This window comes from Ctenopharyngodon idella, chromosome 7 (genome assembly GCF_019924925.1).
Source record: "Ctenopharyngodon idella isolate HZGC_01 chromosome 7, HZGC01, whole genome shotgun sequence".
Classification (NCBI taxonomy): domain Eukaryota; kingdom Metazoa; phylum Chordata; class Actinopteri; order Cypriniformes; family Xenocyprididae; genus Ctenopharyngodon; species Ctenopharyngodon idella.
The window spans coordinates 35,523,353-35,541,859 of NC_067226.1; the positions used below are offsets into that span (position 1 = coordinate 35,523,353).

Consider the following 18,507-nt stretch of genomic DNA (forward strand, 5'->3'; position numbering starts at 1 on the left):
TGGTGGGGTCCAGGTTGGTTTTATATATATATATATATATATATATATATATATATATATATATATATATATATATATATATATTAGACATATACAGTGGGTACGGAAAGTATTCAGACCCCCTCAAATTTTTCACTCTTTGTTATATTGCAGCCATTTGCTAAAATCATTTAAGTTAATTTTTTTCCCTCATTAATGTACACACATCACCCCATATTGACAGAAAAACACAGAATTGTTGACATTTTTGCTGATTTATTAAAAAAGAAAAACTGAAATATCACATGGTCCTAAGTATTCAGACCCTTTGCTGTGACACTCATATATTTAACTCAAGTGCTGTCCATTTCTTCTGATCATCCTTGAGATGGTTCTACACCTTCATTTGAGTCCAGCTGTGTTTGATTATACTGATTGGACTTGATTAGGAAAGCCACACACCTGTCTATATAAGACCTTACAGCTCACAGTGCATGTCAGAGCAAATGAGAATCATGAGGTCAAAGGAACTGCCTGAAGAGCTCAGAGACAGAATTGTGGCAAGGCACAGATCTGGCCAAGGCTACAAAAAAATTTCTGCTGCACTTAAGGTTCCTAAGAGCACAGTGGCCTCCATAATCCTTAAATGGAAGACGTTTGGGATGACCAGAACCCTTCCTAGAGCTGGCCGTCTGGCCAAACTGAGCTATCGGGGGAGAAGAGCCTTGGTGAGAGAGGTAAAGAAGAACCCAAAGATCACTGTGGCTGAGCTCCAGAGATGCAGTCGGGAGATGGGAGAAAGTTGTAGAAAGTCAACCATCACTGCAGCCCTCCACCAGTCGGGGCTTTATGGCAGAGTGGCCCGACGGAAGCCTCTCCTCAGTGCAAGACACATGAAAAAACACCTGAAGGACTCCAAGATGGTGAGAAATAAGATTCTCTGGTCTGATGAGACCAAGATAGAACTTTTTGGCCTTAATTCTAAGCGGTATGTGTGGAGAAAACCAGGCACTGCTCATCACCTGTCCAATACAGTCCCAACAGTGAAGCATGGTGGTGGCAGCATCATGCTGTGGGGGTGTTTTTCAGCTGCAGGGACAGGACGACTGGTTGCAATCGAGGGAAAGATGAATGTGGCCAAGTACAGGGATATCCTGGACGAAAACCTTCTCCAGAGTGCTCAGGACCTCAGACTGGGCCGAAGGTTTACCTTCCAACAAGACAATGACCCTAAGCATACAGCTAAAATAACGAAGGAGTGGCTTCACAACAACTCCGTGACTGTTCTTGAATGGCCCAGCCAGAGCCCTGACTTAAACCCAACTGAGCATCTCTGGAGAGACCTAAAAATGGCTGTCCACCAACGTTTACCATCCAACCTGACAGAACTGGAGAGGATCTGCAAGGAGGAATGGCAGAGGATCCCCAAATCCAGGTGTGAAAAACTTGTTGCATCTTTCCCAAAAAGACTCATGGCTGTATTAGATCAAAAGGGTGCTTCTACTAAATACTGAGCAAAGGGTCTGAATACTTAGGACCATGTGATATTTCAGTTTTTCTTTTTTAATAAATCTGCAAAAATGTCAACAATTCTGTGTTTTTCTGTCAATATGGGGTGCTGTGTGTACATTAATGAGGAAAAAAAATGAACTTAAATGATTTTAGCAAATGGCTGCAATATAACAAAGAGTGAAAAATTTAAGGGGGTCTGAATACTTTCCGTACCCACTGTAGATATGAAGAGGTTGCGTTAGACTTGCGTTTCGCCGTCATTTTGATGGACAGGATCGTAAAAACAATCCGTCATAATCAATTATTACCCGTCATTTTAATTTTTATATTTTAATAATAAGACATTTAATAGCTTCTGATTTCATCCACATTTTCATTTTTATTCACGAACTTACAGGATAAGCAAATAGGCATAGGCTATGCATTCATTTATATTATGAAAAGAAAGTTGATCAAAGACTGCGTCACTTTTCATTTTGAACGCTTGTCGAGGATCGTGAGTGAATGCGATCATCCTTTCCTCTTTACTACTGTACAGAACGAAAAAAACATAAATGAAAATCAAAAAATATGTTGAAAGATACAGTAGCTTACCGAAATCTGTATCACGTCAGTTCAATCAGTGTCGCAACACGTAACATTAAACCTCAGAAAAGCCAGTCATTGACCATAAACTTATAGTCAACAAGAAAAAAAACAAAAGGAACCATTTTAAACAAAACGAACTGGATTAGAAACTTAATTAGGTAAGTATGTATAAGCATTATAACTTTATTATGATAAAATGGACTTAAACTGGGTGCTCGCCTGTGTGTATCGTTTTCATTTTATTCTGGAGACTGAACTCGCGCTCTGCAGACACACTGGAGCGCACTCACCACCAACTGGACAGGGGTGAGAATCAGATTTTTTCTGTCACTGCTTAAAAATTTCTGTAAATCCTCAGCTGAAGCCCTGAATGAAACGTTAGGTTCCCCCACGAGAAGGACCAGCAATCCATCCTGAAGCTGCACAGCTTGCAATATGCTAGAGGGGGAGGGGCCCTAGGGGGTTGGTTCCCTGAAGGAGAAGCCCTCCATACTCCTCAGGTTACCCAAGCTATTTCACCTAAGTGGCCACCAGGGGGGTGCTTACAACAGAAAATGGGCAGGGGGACTCCACCTCATTGGAGGCAATTGAGTCTAGACCGCACACGAAGAGCGGCGAGCACGCGGGGTGGCCGTGACAACCCATGCTGCAGCGTGGCAGCACGACGGCTCACGACACGCAAAGGAGTGAGAGGTCCGTCCGAGTTTTGCCTCGCAGATAAGATCCCCTCGTCTCCCAGAGTGTCAAGCAGACCTGTGGCTGTGCTTTTACACACAAGTGGCAGCTGGCCAACTGCAGAGGGAACTCAAGCTTTCCAGAGAAAGAAGAGTCGACTGGCATGCCGACGTGGTTATGTTCTCATGCGAAAACATAAACCACCCACGAATACTGTCTCAGCATGCTTATGCCCAGGCATGTGAAACAGTGATCATGGCAGTCAATGAGGACAGGAAACAACCGCATCCAGAAACACACGGGTTGAATGTCATCTTTAAAAAGACGCAAGCTTAGACCAGCGCAAGCTCTTTTAGGGAAAAACGCTCTCTTTTAGCACTGATGCACACAGGGGAACCGGCCAACATGACACTGATGGAAAAAATGCAGCCTGTTCAGTGCCTGGCTATGATATGATTCGGATCCTGATCTCCGCTGACATGGCTTGAATGTTATTTTCAATGTAAATCATGAACGTGTCACTATCAAGCACCTAAATAGAGCATGAACAGACTTTAGAGTCAATCAATTCAAGCTGTCAGAGCAGCTCATTTGTGCATCTGCGTGATTGTTGGGAGTGTCATAATGAGGATTGGTTTGATCTTTGCGCTGTTATCAGGGGAGTTTCATTGGTTTTGGAAATAAAATATGCTTCTTAACATAAATTATTTATCAAGTACAAGAGGGCGTATTCATGTACTTCATACCAAAGTATCGTCTACTGTAAATGAACTGGTTTTATTCATGTCAAAAACATTTAACATCACCGAATCAACCAAAATACATTAATTTATATCAACAAAACTGTATGGGTTACAGCATGTAGAAATAGCTCTTTAAGGCAGCAATTGCTTTTTACAGTCTAAAAGAGCATGTAAGTGTTAAAATATTAGAGTTGCAAATGCAAATAAAATTCTTCAAACTTCACAATAAAGGCTGTGTGATATAAATAATCATGTTTTTGCATTGCCCATTTCTATCCTGTAGCATCTAAATTCCTTTTGTGTGTCATCTTGGTGAGTTGTTCATCTTAACATACATCCACAAAGTGTTTTTTCCTTAATAAGGAAAAAATGTGCCCCATATTTTGATTTTATTAGTGTTTTTAAAGTGTATGAATCGGACATCCAGCGCTGCATACGAGGGAAAGAGATAGCCGAGAGTGTGTTTGTTTACCTCAGCTCGCTCAGTCTTTTTACTCAGCTAAATACTTATTCACACTTGTAGCTGTTATTGTTATTTTTGGAGAATTAATCGCTCTAAAAGTGAGACAAAACCATAGAACGTGGACGAATTATTGCAGAGGATCAGTGGGTGGAGCCACGCGCTGCATTCATTTAAATAACGGTTGAGATGCTGGAGAACCGACCGAGAGAATCCGTTTACACAAAGGCACAAAATAAAATAAGTAGGTGTGCTTTTATGATGTATGAAGTCAGTTCTCTTCAAGTTCACACAGGTGTTAAAAATCAACTAGCAGCTTCATCCCTTAAAGGTGGGGTAAGCCATTTTTCAAAAAGGCTGTTGGACATTGTTGATATTTGAAATCAACCCAAACAAACACACACCCTCTCTTCATTGCTCCGCCTCCAAAACTCACACTCCAATCCTAACCACCCTCCGAGTCGGCCTCGAACCCCGTCCCGATCGCTGCTGGCAGGCGAGAGGAGTGCACTAACAATGATGGACGTTGGTGCGCAGTGGTTTACCTGCAAATGAATGCTTTACGAAAAATAAAGCCCAGATGATGAACGAACGACAAGGAAGCACAAAAATGAATGTACAGTACACAAGAGTAAATACAAACAAGAGTTTGTTGTTAGTCTCCAACAGCACAGCAGCTCCAGACAATCAATGACACTCAAACCCAGTGTTACTCACATGAGAAGCGGAATCAAAGCAGCCTCCGCGAACATACGACTGACCTGAATCTGAATGCAGGTAATAAACTTGCTCACTCGATCTTTTTCTCACAATTCCCTTCTACATAATACAGTACGTTTCAATGAACAATATCAGTTGAGAACAAACAGTTTATGTTGCTAAGGGTGTTGTGTAGTGAAACACAGAACCGTTGGGTGAAGCGGTCATAGAATAAAACACAGCTATTGACCAATCAGAATCAAGGACAGGAACTAACCATTTTATAATCAGAAATAAAGGTAATAGCAAAAGGACAAATATTAGTTAGCACAGCAAATACAACAATAACCTATAGGTGCACCTCAGAAGAAAACACACTTACAGTATTTATCTATTGAGATACTTCACCTGCCCTTTTCAAACAAACAAACAAAAAACAAACAAATAAATGAATCAACTAATTTCTTTTTATCTTTGTATTTAAAAGTCTGTCAGAAGTGTTTCATCTGTCACAGTTGCTAGGCGACAGCAGCAGTGGGCGTGAACAGCTGGTGATGTAAACAGGAAATCATCTGTAGGTTATAGTGTCTCATTTAACAACACTCGCTTCGACCTTCATGGACTTTGAGGACGCAGCCTCTGAACTGAGACACAGTTATAGTGTAACTTTCCTTTTGTTGAAATAAAACTAACAGATGAATAAGACTGGATGAAATATGAAATATGACTAGAACAAAAACACTCACTGTTTATCCTGTTTCACGTCAGAGATGTAAATATTGAAACAACTTTAGGAACTGACTTTATGAACCCTAACTAAGTCGTATTGTTACATTGTGATTTATTATACACATTTCATGGATGAGTATGAATCACCAAATTGATCTGATGTACCTATAGATAAATACTGTAAGTGTGTTTTCTTCGTGGACTTTGAGGACGCAGCCTCTGAACTGAGACACAGTTATAGTGTAACTTTCCTGTTGTTGCAATAAAACTAACAGATGAATAAGACTGGATGAAATATGAAATACGACTAGAACAAAAACACTCACTGTTTATCCTGTTTCACGTCAGAGATGTAAATATTGTCCAGACTGAACGTCTATATGTGATGTGGAGATAAGAAAATGAGTGATGAGGATGTGTTTACATGCAAATGTGTTCATATGTTATAAACAAAGAAACGGTAAACAGCAGGAGTCCAAAATAAAAAAATAATGATAAATAGTTTTCTACAAAAATGAACAATGTTTTATATCTGCATTCCAGCCAATCACAATCAAGTAATTAGAGGAAATAAGACTGAAACAGCAGCAGCAGAAGATGATGTTATTATTTCAGTGGGATAATGAGAGTCCAACAATCTTTACTAACATTATAAATGAACTTCAGGGGAATGAAAGCACGATATGAGCACTTTAATGTCTTTATCTCGTCTCTGTTGTGAATGTCTCCTCCTCAACACCAGGGGTCTCTGCAGAAAAATGTTTCTCCCTCAATGGCCTTGTCCCAAATGGCACACTTCATGTGCACTTTCGGTCTTGTGGACTTACAATTGTGGACCATTCGTCTTTTAAGCTTAAAGAAGGGTGCTCGTGAGCGCCCCCTTTGCGGCTGCTATGCGCCCTCGACTTCTGCTGAGCCCGCAAGACTGTGAGCTACGCAGAGGACTTTACCTGCCGTCGAAGTGGCATTACGTCGTGAAAGTGCGGATTTAGAGGAGGACGGTGAGGGTTTAGGGTGCCATTTGAGACAGAGCCTTTATCACCAGCACCAGATAAAAAGTGGCCCAAAACAGAGAAACACAAACATACATGTCAAACCGAACAGGGATGTGACACGAGTTATACAGTCCAGCAATAACATTAAAGCAGCTGTTTAGATGTTAAAATATAAATTATGAATGTTAATATGTAAATGTTTTAATTAAGGTCCATATTCAAATAGACTGACACTGACTGACACAGACGTCAAGATGCAAATAAAGGGAAAGAGTTGGACAAATACACACATATAGGGGAAGTGAATATGATATAGGGGCTTTCAGGGCAATAAACAAATGATGTGATGATGAATGAGGGATGAGAGCAGATATAATGATCACACTGTTTAAAGCTGCAGACAGAAACATCAGACTCAGGACAGAAACACACGACCTCTAAAGTAAGAACAACTCACATGTTCATTCTTCAAACACAACTAGACTTTGAGATGTTAATATTGTCTGAATGATTGTGAATTGTGTTGTTCTGCTATTTTTTTAAATTACATGATCATGTTTTATTTCAAGATGAATATGGAATTATCAGAGTTTTTCAATGTGTTTCTTCCTCAGAAATGGAGCAAACTCTATATTTCATTCTTCTTCTCATTGGTGAGTGTGTTTGTTGTTTTATTTATGGTTTATAGTTTCATCAGGTTTGACTCTGTTATGAAAAGCATTAAATCAAACCCTCTCTTTCACAGCTCTCTGCTCCGTATCTGAATGTGTTCAGCGTCAGTATCACTTTATAAACGTGACGAAGACCTGGACTGAAGCTCAGAGATACTGCAGAGAGAATTACACAGATCTGGCCACCGTTGACAACATGAACGACATAAACGAGCTGAAGAAGAGTATGAAAGATTCAGGTGTTCAGTATGTCTGGATTGGGCTGGAGAGGAAATTGCAGTGGTCTTCAGGTGATCCTGTGCTCTATCTGAACTGGGCTCCTGGACAACCTGATGGCACAGAAGATTGTGTTATGGTGAGAAATGGACAATGGCATGATTTGTCATGTAGTAACAGCCTGACTTTCATCTGCAGTTCATCTAACAACAGTAAGTTCAGTTTCCTACAATGACAATAAACATTCATTTATAAAAAAAGATACACTGTATACTGTACAACATTTTAATACAATACTGAATACTGCTACTTTTTAACATTCTAATAAATATAGGGGAGACTGTGAATATTCTGTATAACTTCTGTGTAAAAAATAAATCGATATTGAACGCATGTTGATCTTTTGTGGGAATCTGCGGGAATCTGCCATTAGAGAGCATAGAGAATTATTTATTTTTTTGGCAAACTTTATACTGTAAATGATAAATTCACAATTATTGTTGGAGTAAAAAAAGTTATAAAGTGAACCAAAAAAAAGTTTTAGAGGTTTAAGTTTATGAAAATGATTTATGAACGTTATTTTATGCAAAATATATTTTTGTGAAACATGTTGAACTCTAAAACTTTTAGAAAATCAAAGCCATCTAAACAAGTTGTGTTTCTCTCTCAAATATTACAAGCACACATGCACACACACAATTTTTTTATTACACACATACAAACCACACTCTGACATTCATACCAACACACCCACACAATTATAGCTGGATAATTTATCCAATTGGCTCTATAATATGCATAAGTAGAAATCAGGAATAAAGTGAATATTTGCTTTATAGGCCGAACCTGAGAAAATGGTTTTTCACTATCTGGTAAAAAATAGTAAAAATTTAAATTTTGAAGCCTTGCCAACAGAATGAATGCCTTTTACCAAAGATTGCATCATGTTATAGTTAAATGGCCCTGGGATTAAAAATTGCAGTTTTAATGGGTTTCAATGGGGACATTTTCCCCCATCTCAGGACTCGGCCGTGAAGCCAGTGCTGAGACGGTCTCATATGAAGCAAACCGAGCGGTGTTATGGCTGTGGCTGCCATATGCCCCAGGGGCCTCTGAAAAAACTTCAGTGGGACCGCTGTCCTGTCTTTGAACATGTTCAAAGCAGTTCAGCACCGATTGAGCACGTTCCTCTGTGAGGTGTGCTGTCTGTTCGACTGAATTCAACCGAGAAAAGAGATCCTCTGCACTGACAAGGGTTCTTCTCCCTGTTGACCCAAAGACCCAACTGGCTGAGGTGACTGAGCACCAAGTCCCTGTGTTCGCATAACTGATCTCAGAACTGTGCTGGTATGAGCCAGTTGTTGAGATAGTTGAGGATGCGAACTCCCCGTTCTCTCATGGGAGCAAGCCCGAAGGGCAGGACCTTGTATTGATATGCCCAACCCTCGAACGCAAAGTACAGGAACAGCCTGTGTCAAGGGAGCATTGAGACATGAAAGTACGTGTCCCTCAGGTCGATTGCTGAAAACCAATCTCAACATTTTGAACTGTAGCTTAAGTATGTCCAAGACTGGTCGTAACCCACCGCCTTTCTTGTGTACATTGAAGTAGAGGCTGTAAAACCATCGTGTCCTTCGCCAGTAGGACTGCGGTCTCCGCTCACAAGACATGGGCATTGGCAGCTTTCACAGAAGTGAACTGGATGCCTCTGAACCTGGGGAGACGCGGGGCAAACTGAGTTGCGTAGCAAGACTGATGGTCCAAATGAGCCAGCGAGATGGACTGGGGAGTGCTATCCAGGCTCGCAAAGACCGTGCAAGCGGGACCAAGGGGACCACAGGTGTACCCGCAGTGGGGCAGTGAGGCAGAACACAGGGACCTGGCTCGGGAGGCTCTCTCTTCGAGGCGGCCCGCTGCAAGGTCTGAGTGTGCATCGCAACACTTACCTGGTTCCACGATTGGGCAGAGGGTGTGTGAAGAGGCTTGGTTGAGTGCTTGAACCACCCACTGCTGCCTGCTGGCGACAGAGGAGGATGAGAGTGGTCCGGTTCTGCACCGTCCACTGCTCTCCGTGCCCTCTTGGGACTCACAGAAGAAACTGCTCTTTTTCTGTGGGGCCAGCGGCAGAACAAAAAGAAAAGGGAACGAAAGATTTTCCACCCGGCCCTCCTCCATTGGAAGGAGTGGTGCAGTCACCATCTCCCAAAGAGCAGTCCCTACCATCTCCGGGTCGCCTATCTCAGGGCTTCTTACCCTTGTAACCTTGGTTGAGAGGCTCGACCTCACTGCTTGTGCCATATCGCCAGCACTAAAGGGGAAAGAGGCTTCTTCTCTGAAGATTAACTCAAATAGAATACACTATGTAGAGGTTTGCTTCCAGAACGACAAACAAACGCTCGGCTCCGAAGCAAAAGCTGAAGTATGCGATGCACCTGCTGCTCATTAAATACCCGCACTGCGGCGTGGCGCAGCTGATGCAAATATTACATGCCAATGTGCATTGGCTCGTTTTAGTTACACTCGAAGTAGATTGGCCTCTCTAGCGAGATCCCAGTTCGTCGGTCACAATGAGACGTCGAACGTGACCGACTGAAAGGGAACAATCAGACTAGAAACAAGACAAACATTAATATTAATATTGCAACAATATTCATTTGTCTATATTATTAGTCTAAAATCCAACATTTTGAATTGACTTTTTACTGACATATTTTAGGGACTAGTTAAAAAAAATATTCAGCTGCAGTGAAACATCTTCATCTGTTTGATGTTTCTCTCATTCGGCTCTTTGTGTCTGAATCAAGTGTTCTAGAGAAATGTGTAACAAAACATAATGAAGGAATATAAAGTTATATTAAAATTATCACAAAAATTCACAAATATTATTTTGTTATATAAGCAAAATCAGTTGACACGTGTTTCTGATGCTTCAACTGCTGCTCCTGTTTACAACTAAACCTGCATAAGAATAATGAACAAACTGATTCATGAATCTGTTTCCATTTGTTTTTCTTAAAGTGAACACAGGACTCGTCTTTGTCAATCAGACGAAGAATTGGAGAGACGCTCAGAGTTACTGCAGACAGAATCACATTGATCTGGTCAGTGTGAGGAACCAGAATGAGAGTCAACAGCTTCAGAAGTTCATCAATGATAGTCTCATATCTGGTGATGTCTGGATCGGTCTGTTCAGAGACTCATGGCAGTGGTCAGATCAGAGTAACTCCTCATTCAGATACTGGGCTCCTGGTGAACCTGATAATTATGGAGGTGTTGAATTCTGTACAGTATTTGATCAGAAGATTCAGGGACAATGGCATGACATACCTTGCAGCAAACAATATCCTTTTGTGTGTCATGAAGGTGAGCAGATCCTCACAAAACACACACAATCCATCCATCACCTCCAGATATCTTAAAGTTCACACTACATGTCTGACATGACAAATTCCTCCACAGTGTTTGTTCTGCATGTTGTTTTTGATCAGTCTCTCTCTAGTTTCTGCTTGTGGTTTGTTTTGTGTCCAGATAAACTGATTCTGATCAAAGAGAATCTGACGTGGTCTGAAGCTCTGAGATACTGCAGACAGAATCATACGGATCTGGTCTCGGTTCATTCAGAAGAGATTCAGCGTGAGGTGATGAATGTGGTTAAACGGGCGTCTACTGAGTTGGTGTGGTTGGGTTTACACAACTACTGCAGCATGAACATGTGGCTCTGGTTGAGCGGAGAGATCGTGTGCTATCAGAACTGGGCTCCAGGGAACGGAACGACACCGGAAGACTGCCGCCTCGAGAAGAGAAAAGGAGCAGTTCAGTCTGGAGGAGATCAGCGCTGGATCAGCCTTCCTGAAACTCGCAAACTCAACTTCATCTGCAGAAATTATGAGTGAAAAGACACGTGTTTGTGTGTTTACTTACATTCACTGTTTTCATTCTCCATTATTTTTCTTATTTACTTGTTTGATTGTTCTTTAATAATTTCTGAGTGAATCTACTAATTGTGTTTTAAAAGTCTCTGTTTTATTTCTGTATGTTAATGATCATGACATAATGTGATCTTATCAAGGTTTTCTAACATTCATGTTTAATATTCTTTAAATGTCTAAAATACAAACACAATATATGCGTGTTTTAGGAATCTCTTTGCATATCTGGTGTGTTTATGTGTCTTTATGTTTTTTACTAAAGCAATAACTGGTTGAATGTGATTCTGTGAGCAGTAGATCTTAATGTGGCAGAATAAGTCATTTCATCTTATTGGTTGGTTGGGGTATAGTTTGCAGACCAATGAGGTGGTAGCAGCCGTACTATTTAAGGACCCTTATTTCCATTTCCATTCCCATTCCTATCCAGGAATGTTGAGTTTCGGCTAATGGTGTAATGATGCATGTGTTGCAAGGCTAATATGCGCTATTTATAGTTTAATTTAGAGCGGGGCTGGTGGCGTTGGCGTTGTGGGCAAGTCGTGGCGGAGTTTGCTTGCAGGTATGTTTGGTGTTTAAATCTTTTGACCGCCTCAGTCGTGGTATTTATTGTGTGTTGCTCTCAGTAATAGCAGCGAGGGCAGGTGTGTGAATGCTGGCCAGTATTCATACAGTAACCATACAGCTGTGCGTCTAGTGTTTGTTCAACACAAATCGTGAGTATGCCTCTCTTGCCTTTCACATTTGGGGATTTGTGAATTTAGATTAATTCTCGTACTTCTTGGTTAAAGGTAAAGGGGGAACATCAAGATTTTTAAGCCCTGTTCCAAGCCAACGACTGCATGCAGGCGCGCCGTTGACACGGGGGACAGGGGGGTCAGGACTCCCGCAGTTTTGAAAAGACAGAAATTGACCCCCGCACTTTGGATAAGGGCTGCTTCAATCAGTCACACTATATCATCTTTTAGCTTAGGATATTTTCTTTCAAATGAGACCATTTTCACGTTTCTGTGAGCTTTCTTTTGTAAATAATCAACTGTTTTGTCGCGGATGTGAACAGGAAATGCGCTCTCCAACGGAGAAACACGCGATCTCCACACAATCGATCAAAGCGTGCTAAAGTTTTAGGACAGGTCGGTGGTATATAAATCATGCCCGAACGTTAGCGTTTGTCAATCCAGCCAAACCATCCATTCAGAAACCGAGAAATTTTACACTTTAAGGTAAGGAGGCTGATCTCTCAGGTTGACGCACGAGCTGGTTTGACTGAAGTTTTCGTGAGGATAGTTTAGATAGTTTATGGACTGTTTTGATTTTGGTAATTATATCTAGAAAGGTAAAAGCATTGATGGCATCTATAAAAGAGATATCTGAAAGCGAAACGAAAGTGATTATTGATTCGACCAGCGACGCACTTGGGAGGGCGCACGAGAGAAGACCTGCACGTTTAATTGGTATGTGTATACTGTAATAGTGCATTTACAATGCTTATCAGTGGCGTGCACTTTGATCGCGAAAGTAAAAGTGCCCTTTGCGGTCGCATCGCGCTGCCCCCGCGTTCCCATTTCGGAACGCGATTTCTACCGCGGGAGAATTATTTCTATCATTTTTGGTGTGTTTTGTGAGAGAGAGAATTTTATTGATGATGGTGATTTTATAATAAAGTATATTTTGGTATTGATACGTCTCCATTTTTCTCTTTGACTTCAATTGGTAAAACTTACCTGTCTGTCTTTATTGGGAGTTATTTCCCTGGCATCCCACCAGGGTGGCGTAGTCTGGCAAATTTAAATTGTGATTCATATTTTCCTTCATTTGGTAATGCCACATCTTGGCGTAGTCGGCAGGGTTTACCTGGTAAGGCAAAGATTTTCCTAAGTGAGACGTGGGTGAAATTCTGTGTTTTGAAATTGGTTGTGATTTTGTTTTTCTTTCTCCTCAGAACAAAACAGCAGCGTGTGTTTCGACCTCTTGGACAAGTTGTATTCCTCCATCAGTGGCCCTTTTCTATTTTTGGGGTGAGTGTAGTTATGACAAGTATGGAGGAAGAGATGCAGGAGTTGCGAGAATTAGTGGCACAGTTGAGAGCCGATAATGTCCGGTTGCGTCGTGAGTAGGTGCCAGGTGAGTTACCTGGTCCTAGTACTGCACTCTGCAGCAATGCCTGACCCTCCTCAGCCAGCCGAGACTGATACTGTTGTGCCGGACCGGTTTGTTTTTGTGCCCAGCAACAGACGGTTTCCAAAATGTATTGGCAAATCCGGCACAGGTATTGATGAGTGGGTGGAGGAAACTGAGGCATGTATGTGGGCTCGTTATTTGTCCAAAGCTGACAAAGCATTCTTTCTCTTCGACCATTTGGAAGGTGAAGTGCGTGAAGAGATTAGACACCGTCCCAGTGGGGAACGGGGTGATCTGGATAAAATTATTGTGATTTTACGTGAGTTGTATGATTGCTCTCAATCGTATGTAGCACTCCAAGAAGCCTTTTTCTCCAGGAGGCAGCAAGATGGGGAATCTCTGTTAGAGTTTTCCCTGGCCTTGATGACTCTCCTGGAGAGGGTTAAACAGCAATTACCCAATGCTATTCCTAATGCTGAAATTGTATTGCACGATCAGTTTGTCGAGTACGTTGCTGATGGTGCCCTCCGCTGGGAACTGAAGCAATTGGTTCGCCGCCAGCCCGCCTCTACCCTATTAGAAATGCGTGGGGAAGCGATTAGGTGGGAGCGGGAGGGAATGCCAGGGAGTGTGAGGGGTAGGAGTCAGTCAGTTTCAATGCGGCATCCAGTACGGGGTGCAAGGACATTCTCAGTCGGAGTTGAAGGAGCTGCGGGAGATGTTAAAATCAACATGTCTGAATCAAATCAACTCACTCAGAGTGTTGCCGGCATGCGGTTTCCTCAGAGTGTTCGCCGGCCCTCCTGTACTGAGGTTTTAATCTGTCGTCAGTGTGAAAAACCTGGCCATTTTGCCCGCCAATGCAATGGAGATTGCGTTATTCCTCCTTCCTCCCTAGCTCGGCATGAGTCGCCTTCTACGATGAGGGCTCAACATACTTTTTTCCTAGCCAACGGAAAACTAGGTCCCGCCGAACTGCAGAGTCACAGTTCGGTAGGGAAAGATTGTGACTCAGTGACGTTAGGTCCCTTGTCGCATTTAATGGCATCATGTCCTCACCTCGTTGTTTGTATGGGAGGGGTACAGGTGATTAAACAACACACTATTCTTTTTAAAACAAAAACTAATGAATGTCAGTGTAGTGAGAGTGTAGAACATGTTAATGAAATGGATTGGTAAAATGGTCTCAATTTCACAGCAGTCACTGGTATTATGAAGAAGATTGAAAACTAAGGAGAATTCTGTCCTCCTTTCTCCCCCCAAAACAGGTGTTGGTGTAATAAATATTTACAATCCTTTTGTTCTGGTCTGTATATAAGGTAAAGTGCAAAGCAGTCATGCGGGATCATCTGTAGCCAGAAGCCCCCGTGCAGAGATGGGCGAATGTCTGAACACACTCACACATCACTGTGTGTATATGCATTTCTTTGGGTAATTGATGTTATGCATTTATTATTTCTGAATTGGCTTCTAATTGTCTAACTGTAATGTAATTGGCATGATACATTTTTACTTGACAAATAAAATGTTATATTTGGTTTATTCTGTATTATTTTTGATTCATTACTTCTAGTAGATTAAAGCGAAGGTATTACCGCAAATCTGTGTTCAGGATTGATCATACGGAAGGTTTAATAGATGGAGCATAGGGCACATCAATTAAGTTCGATTTCTGACTATCACTGCCTTAAATAAGTTGCGGTTTTCGTAAATATATAAAAACTATGCTTTTTGTTACGAGTAAGCAGAGCGCGACCGACTTAAAGGTAGATATTTACCCTGCATCCAATGTTTAAGGTCAGAACTGGCGAGTTTGTGTCCGAGAAGAGCACTCAGTCGGCCGAAGTGACTTTTCTAAAGTGACACCGGGACTGCAGTGAACGAATAATTGAAGAAATAAGGTAATCAGAATAATCAAAAATCTAAATTAATGCATAATCAATGATTAATTTCTAACTGGAAATATAACCTAAGAGTAAATCATGTGAAATTGGAGTCAGATTAAACGAGTGAAAATTAAGTGAACTTCACAGAGGCGCTGAAAAGACATACACGCGTTAACCTTCGCCCCGTCGGATTCCGTTTTTGGGCTGATGCAGGGTTCCTTACAAAAGTCAGCACCTTCTCCTCTGATTCTGACCACCTTTCATTCTACATCTCAGGAATACCTATCAATAATCACATTTTGACACCTATTTGGGCATCAAGAAAGTCTGCTTTGGCATCTATTACTATCATTGATTCTGCCAATTTGTGTATGTCATCTTCATTTGATTTGCAGTTTGATGACAAACTGGTACTTGACACTTTTAGATCATCCACCTCCTTTTGTGTAAATTGGAGGCTAACTTTCAGTTCCTGCAGTTCTTTCAAAATGGCATCCATTCTACTGTTTGTTGTTTCCATGAAGGTATACATACAAACTTTATAATTGCTTTCTTGTTGTTGTAACAGTTCTTTATAGAAAGCTTTCTGTTGCTCCATCAATTCACACACCAGCTCATGTGAGATACATTGTCCATTGTCCTTTTCTTTCTCCTTACAACCAGCCATCTTGTGTGATTTGAAGAACCTTTGTTGTAGGCCACAACTTCCAAAAGTGAACAAAACGTCTATCTCCATCAAATTTCAATCACAATTTCACTTTTATGTTGTGTAGAAAACTTATTTAAAACCTATGAAACTTTAATGTAAAAAACAATGAGGATTTGAAAGATTTCTGATAGATTCCAACAACCAAATTAGCAGGGACTAGCAACACCCAACCAGACAGGAAGCAGAAAGCATTGCAGGTCAGCTTGTGTGCGTAGTGGACGCTAAAGCAAACTCAGCATTGGCACCTCCAAAGTAAAATTAACTGAAAAACCTGAAGGTCTTTAGGAGGAAGGAAAATCTGAAGGATTTTAGGAGACATATCTGAAACACTACTGATATTAAAACTGCCATTTGAGTTACTTTTTTTTATCACTCGATGTCTGTGATTTCATGTACCTATCCGGACGGGACTAACATCTCTGTGTTTATTACAGAGGTAGGAGTGTGTGTTTTCTAGACGTGGGCGTTAAAGAGGGTCATGTGCTATGCTTGCATGCATCATGTGTGACGTATAAGTCTTTTAATGTATTGTTTTTTAATATAATTTTAGTTGATTATAAAAACCCTACTTAAAGGGGACCTATTATGTCCCTTTTACAAGATGTAATATAAGTGTCCCAAGAATGTGTCTGTGAAGTTTCAGTTCAAAATACTCCACAGATCATTTATTATAGCTTGTCAAATTTGCCCCTATTTGGGTGTGAGCAAAAACACCCCATTTTTGTGTGTGTCCCTTTAAATGCAAATGAGCTGCTGCTCCCGGCCCCCTTTCCAGAAGAGGGCGGAGCTTTAACAGCTCACGCTTCGGTTGCTCAACAACAACAAAGCTGGAGAATCTCACGCAGCCAAAATGACGATTTTTTTCAGCCTTACATTGTTCAAACCGGAGTCGACACTGATGGAGAGACTCAGGAAGAAGTTACAACTTTTAGAATGAAACTGGACGTTTCTGTATGGTTAGTGGATAAATTTATGTAGTTGCTGTGGAGTTGATTCATGTTAATCTTTTGTGCAAATCCAGTGTTGAATTGACCCTCGTTTGTGAAGCAGTCCGGCGTAAAATGACGGCATGTCAACAACACTCTACTACAACAACTCTTCCTCTTCTCTAAAGCAGCCCAACATGGCCCCGCCCCCTTTGTTGCGTGTTCTGGAGGCGGGGTTTATGTACGTTTTTGGGCTTCGTGACGTCACCAAACCAAGAAGAAGCTTGTTGTAGTTCCTACCAGCCATTTGTTGTAGTCCTTAAAAAGCAATTTCTGTAAAAGAAAATATCTTCCTTTTGCATTGAAACGCAGATGCGTTTTGGCCAATCGGATCACAAGTGGACGACACTAAATACAACTGTAAATGGGGTCTAAAACGTTTTGAGCTTGTCCACTTTCGACCACTTCCAGAGGGAGTCGAAAAAAACACATTCGACCGGGTTGCTTCCGTAGTGTAGACGCTCATGTCTGGTCTTGCAGCTGTCAGAGCAGAAACGAAAGCTGATGCTCTCTGTGTGTGTTTTTTTTCTTTCTGTCATCTCTGGTCATGTTAATATGTACATTGTGCTAGCTTATTTTGTCCATTAGATTGAAAGAACTAAAAAAAAAAAGCATGCATTTACCCACCCATAGATCCTCCCTTCAAAGAAATCAGGACAGAAGTGCTTGAAAGTGGACAAAGGAGACGGATTAAAATATCAGGTGTAAACAGGTGTCTCCCTTCTCTACTTGTGATCCAAATGACCATCTTAATACCAGGTGGAAACAGGGCCTAAAACACATTCGTTAGCCAGTTGTTGATTCTCCACAGATTTTGGGATTGGTGTCTTTTACTTGGTGATGTTCCTCAGGCCTGTCCAGACTGATGCCGGATTGTTGGATGAAAACTGATGTTTCAGTTTTTCAGAGTAGATACTTTTAGCCACTCTGATTTCCTTTGTTAGTCTGTTTCTGGCCTGGATATTCAATATTTTATCCCCACTTAGTAAGCATCCTTATTGGCTTGACAAAGCTGTCTGAGTTTTCCGGTAAAGCATGGTTACACATTAGAGAATAATAAGAATGTCCTGGTAGGATTGCATGTATCCTCCAGATCGGTGGCAGCTGATTAAAAAACACACAAATCTAAGCAGGCTTGTAAATCCTGCTCTGCTTCACTAGTCCATCTCTTAACAGTCCTTATTACAGGTTTAGCTGATCTCAGTTTCTGCCTATAGGTCGGTATAAGATGAACCAGACAGTGATCAGAAAGCCCCAAAGCTGCACGCGGGACAGAGTGATGTACGTCCTTTATTGTGGTGTAGCAGTGGTCCACTGTCTCTGGTGGGACATGTAACATGCTGTCTGTATTTTGTCAGTTCACGGGAGAGATTTGCTTTATTAAAATCCCTGAGAATGATTAAAAGAGAGTCTGGGTACTGGGTAGAATAGTGGGTTGGTGGACAGCTCCACATTAGTCTCTGTTCAAGGGTGTGGCTCTTATTATTCCTCCTCATCAAGGACATCAGAGTATTTTCCCTAAGGAATCTCTTTATTTGCTCAAATTTATTTATATATTTCAATATATAATAAATATACAGTTGAACATTTCATTCATTAATACAGTTTATTC

General features: G+C 41.2%; 2 protein-coding genes across 3 annotated transcripts in view; both read left to right on the forward strand.

Moving 5' to 3' along the window:
• Positions 1 to 14,668, forward strand: part of LOC127516505 (uncharacterized) — a 263,532-nt gene extending 248,864 nt beyond the window's left edge. For both annotated transcript variants that reach the window (XM_051901247.1, XM_051901246.1), the window contains one exon: positions 12,530 to 14,668. In XM_051901247.1, the coding sequence (XP_051757207.1) occupies positions 13,288 to 14,493 (1,206 nt within the window). In that variant the 5' untranslated portion in view covers positions 12,530 to 13,287 and the 3' untranslated portion in view covers positions 14,494 to 14,668. The remainder of the gene's footprint in view (positions 1 to 12,529) is intronic.
• On the forward strand, positions 6,693 to 11,160 carry LOC127516513 (C-type mannose receptor 2-like). The gene is made up of 5 exons (XM_051901264.1): positions 6,693 to 6,822; positions 6,995 to 7,033; positions 7,126 to 7,479; positions 10,286 to 10,630; positions 10,796 to 11,160. The coding sequence occupies exons 2-5, from the start codon at positions 6,997 to 6,999 to the stop codon at positions 11,158 to 11,160; spliced, it is 1,101 nt and encodes a 366-aa protein (XP_051757224.1). The 5' UTR covers positions 6,693 to 6,822; positions 6,995 to 6,996.
• Positions 14,669 to 18,507: the final 3,839 nt, after the last annotated feature.

Excerpts from the sequence above, each read along its gene's own strand:
- LOC127516513 (XM_051901264.1), top strand. The coding sequence starts at position 6,997 with ATGGAGCAAACTCTATATTTCATTCTTCTTCTCATTG. Across the intron at positions 7,034-7,125 it reads TTTCATTCTTCTTCTCATTG|CTCTCTGCTCCGTATCTGAA; the intron begins GTGAGTGTGTTT and ends TCTCTTTCACAG. Across the intron at positions 10,631-10,795 it reads TCCTTTTGTGTGTCATGAAG|ATAAACTGATTCTGATCAAA; the intron begins GTGAGCAGATCC and ends TTTTGTGTCCAG.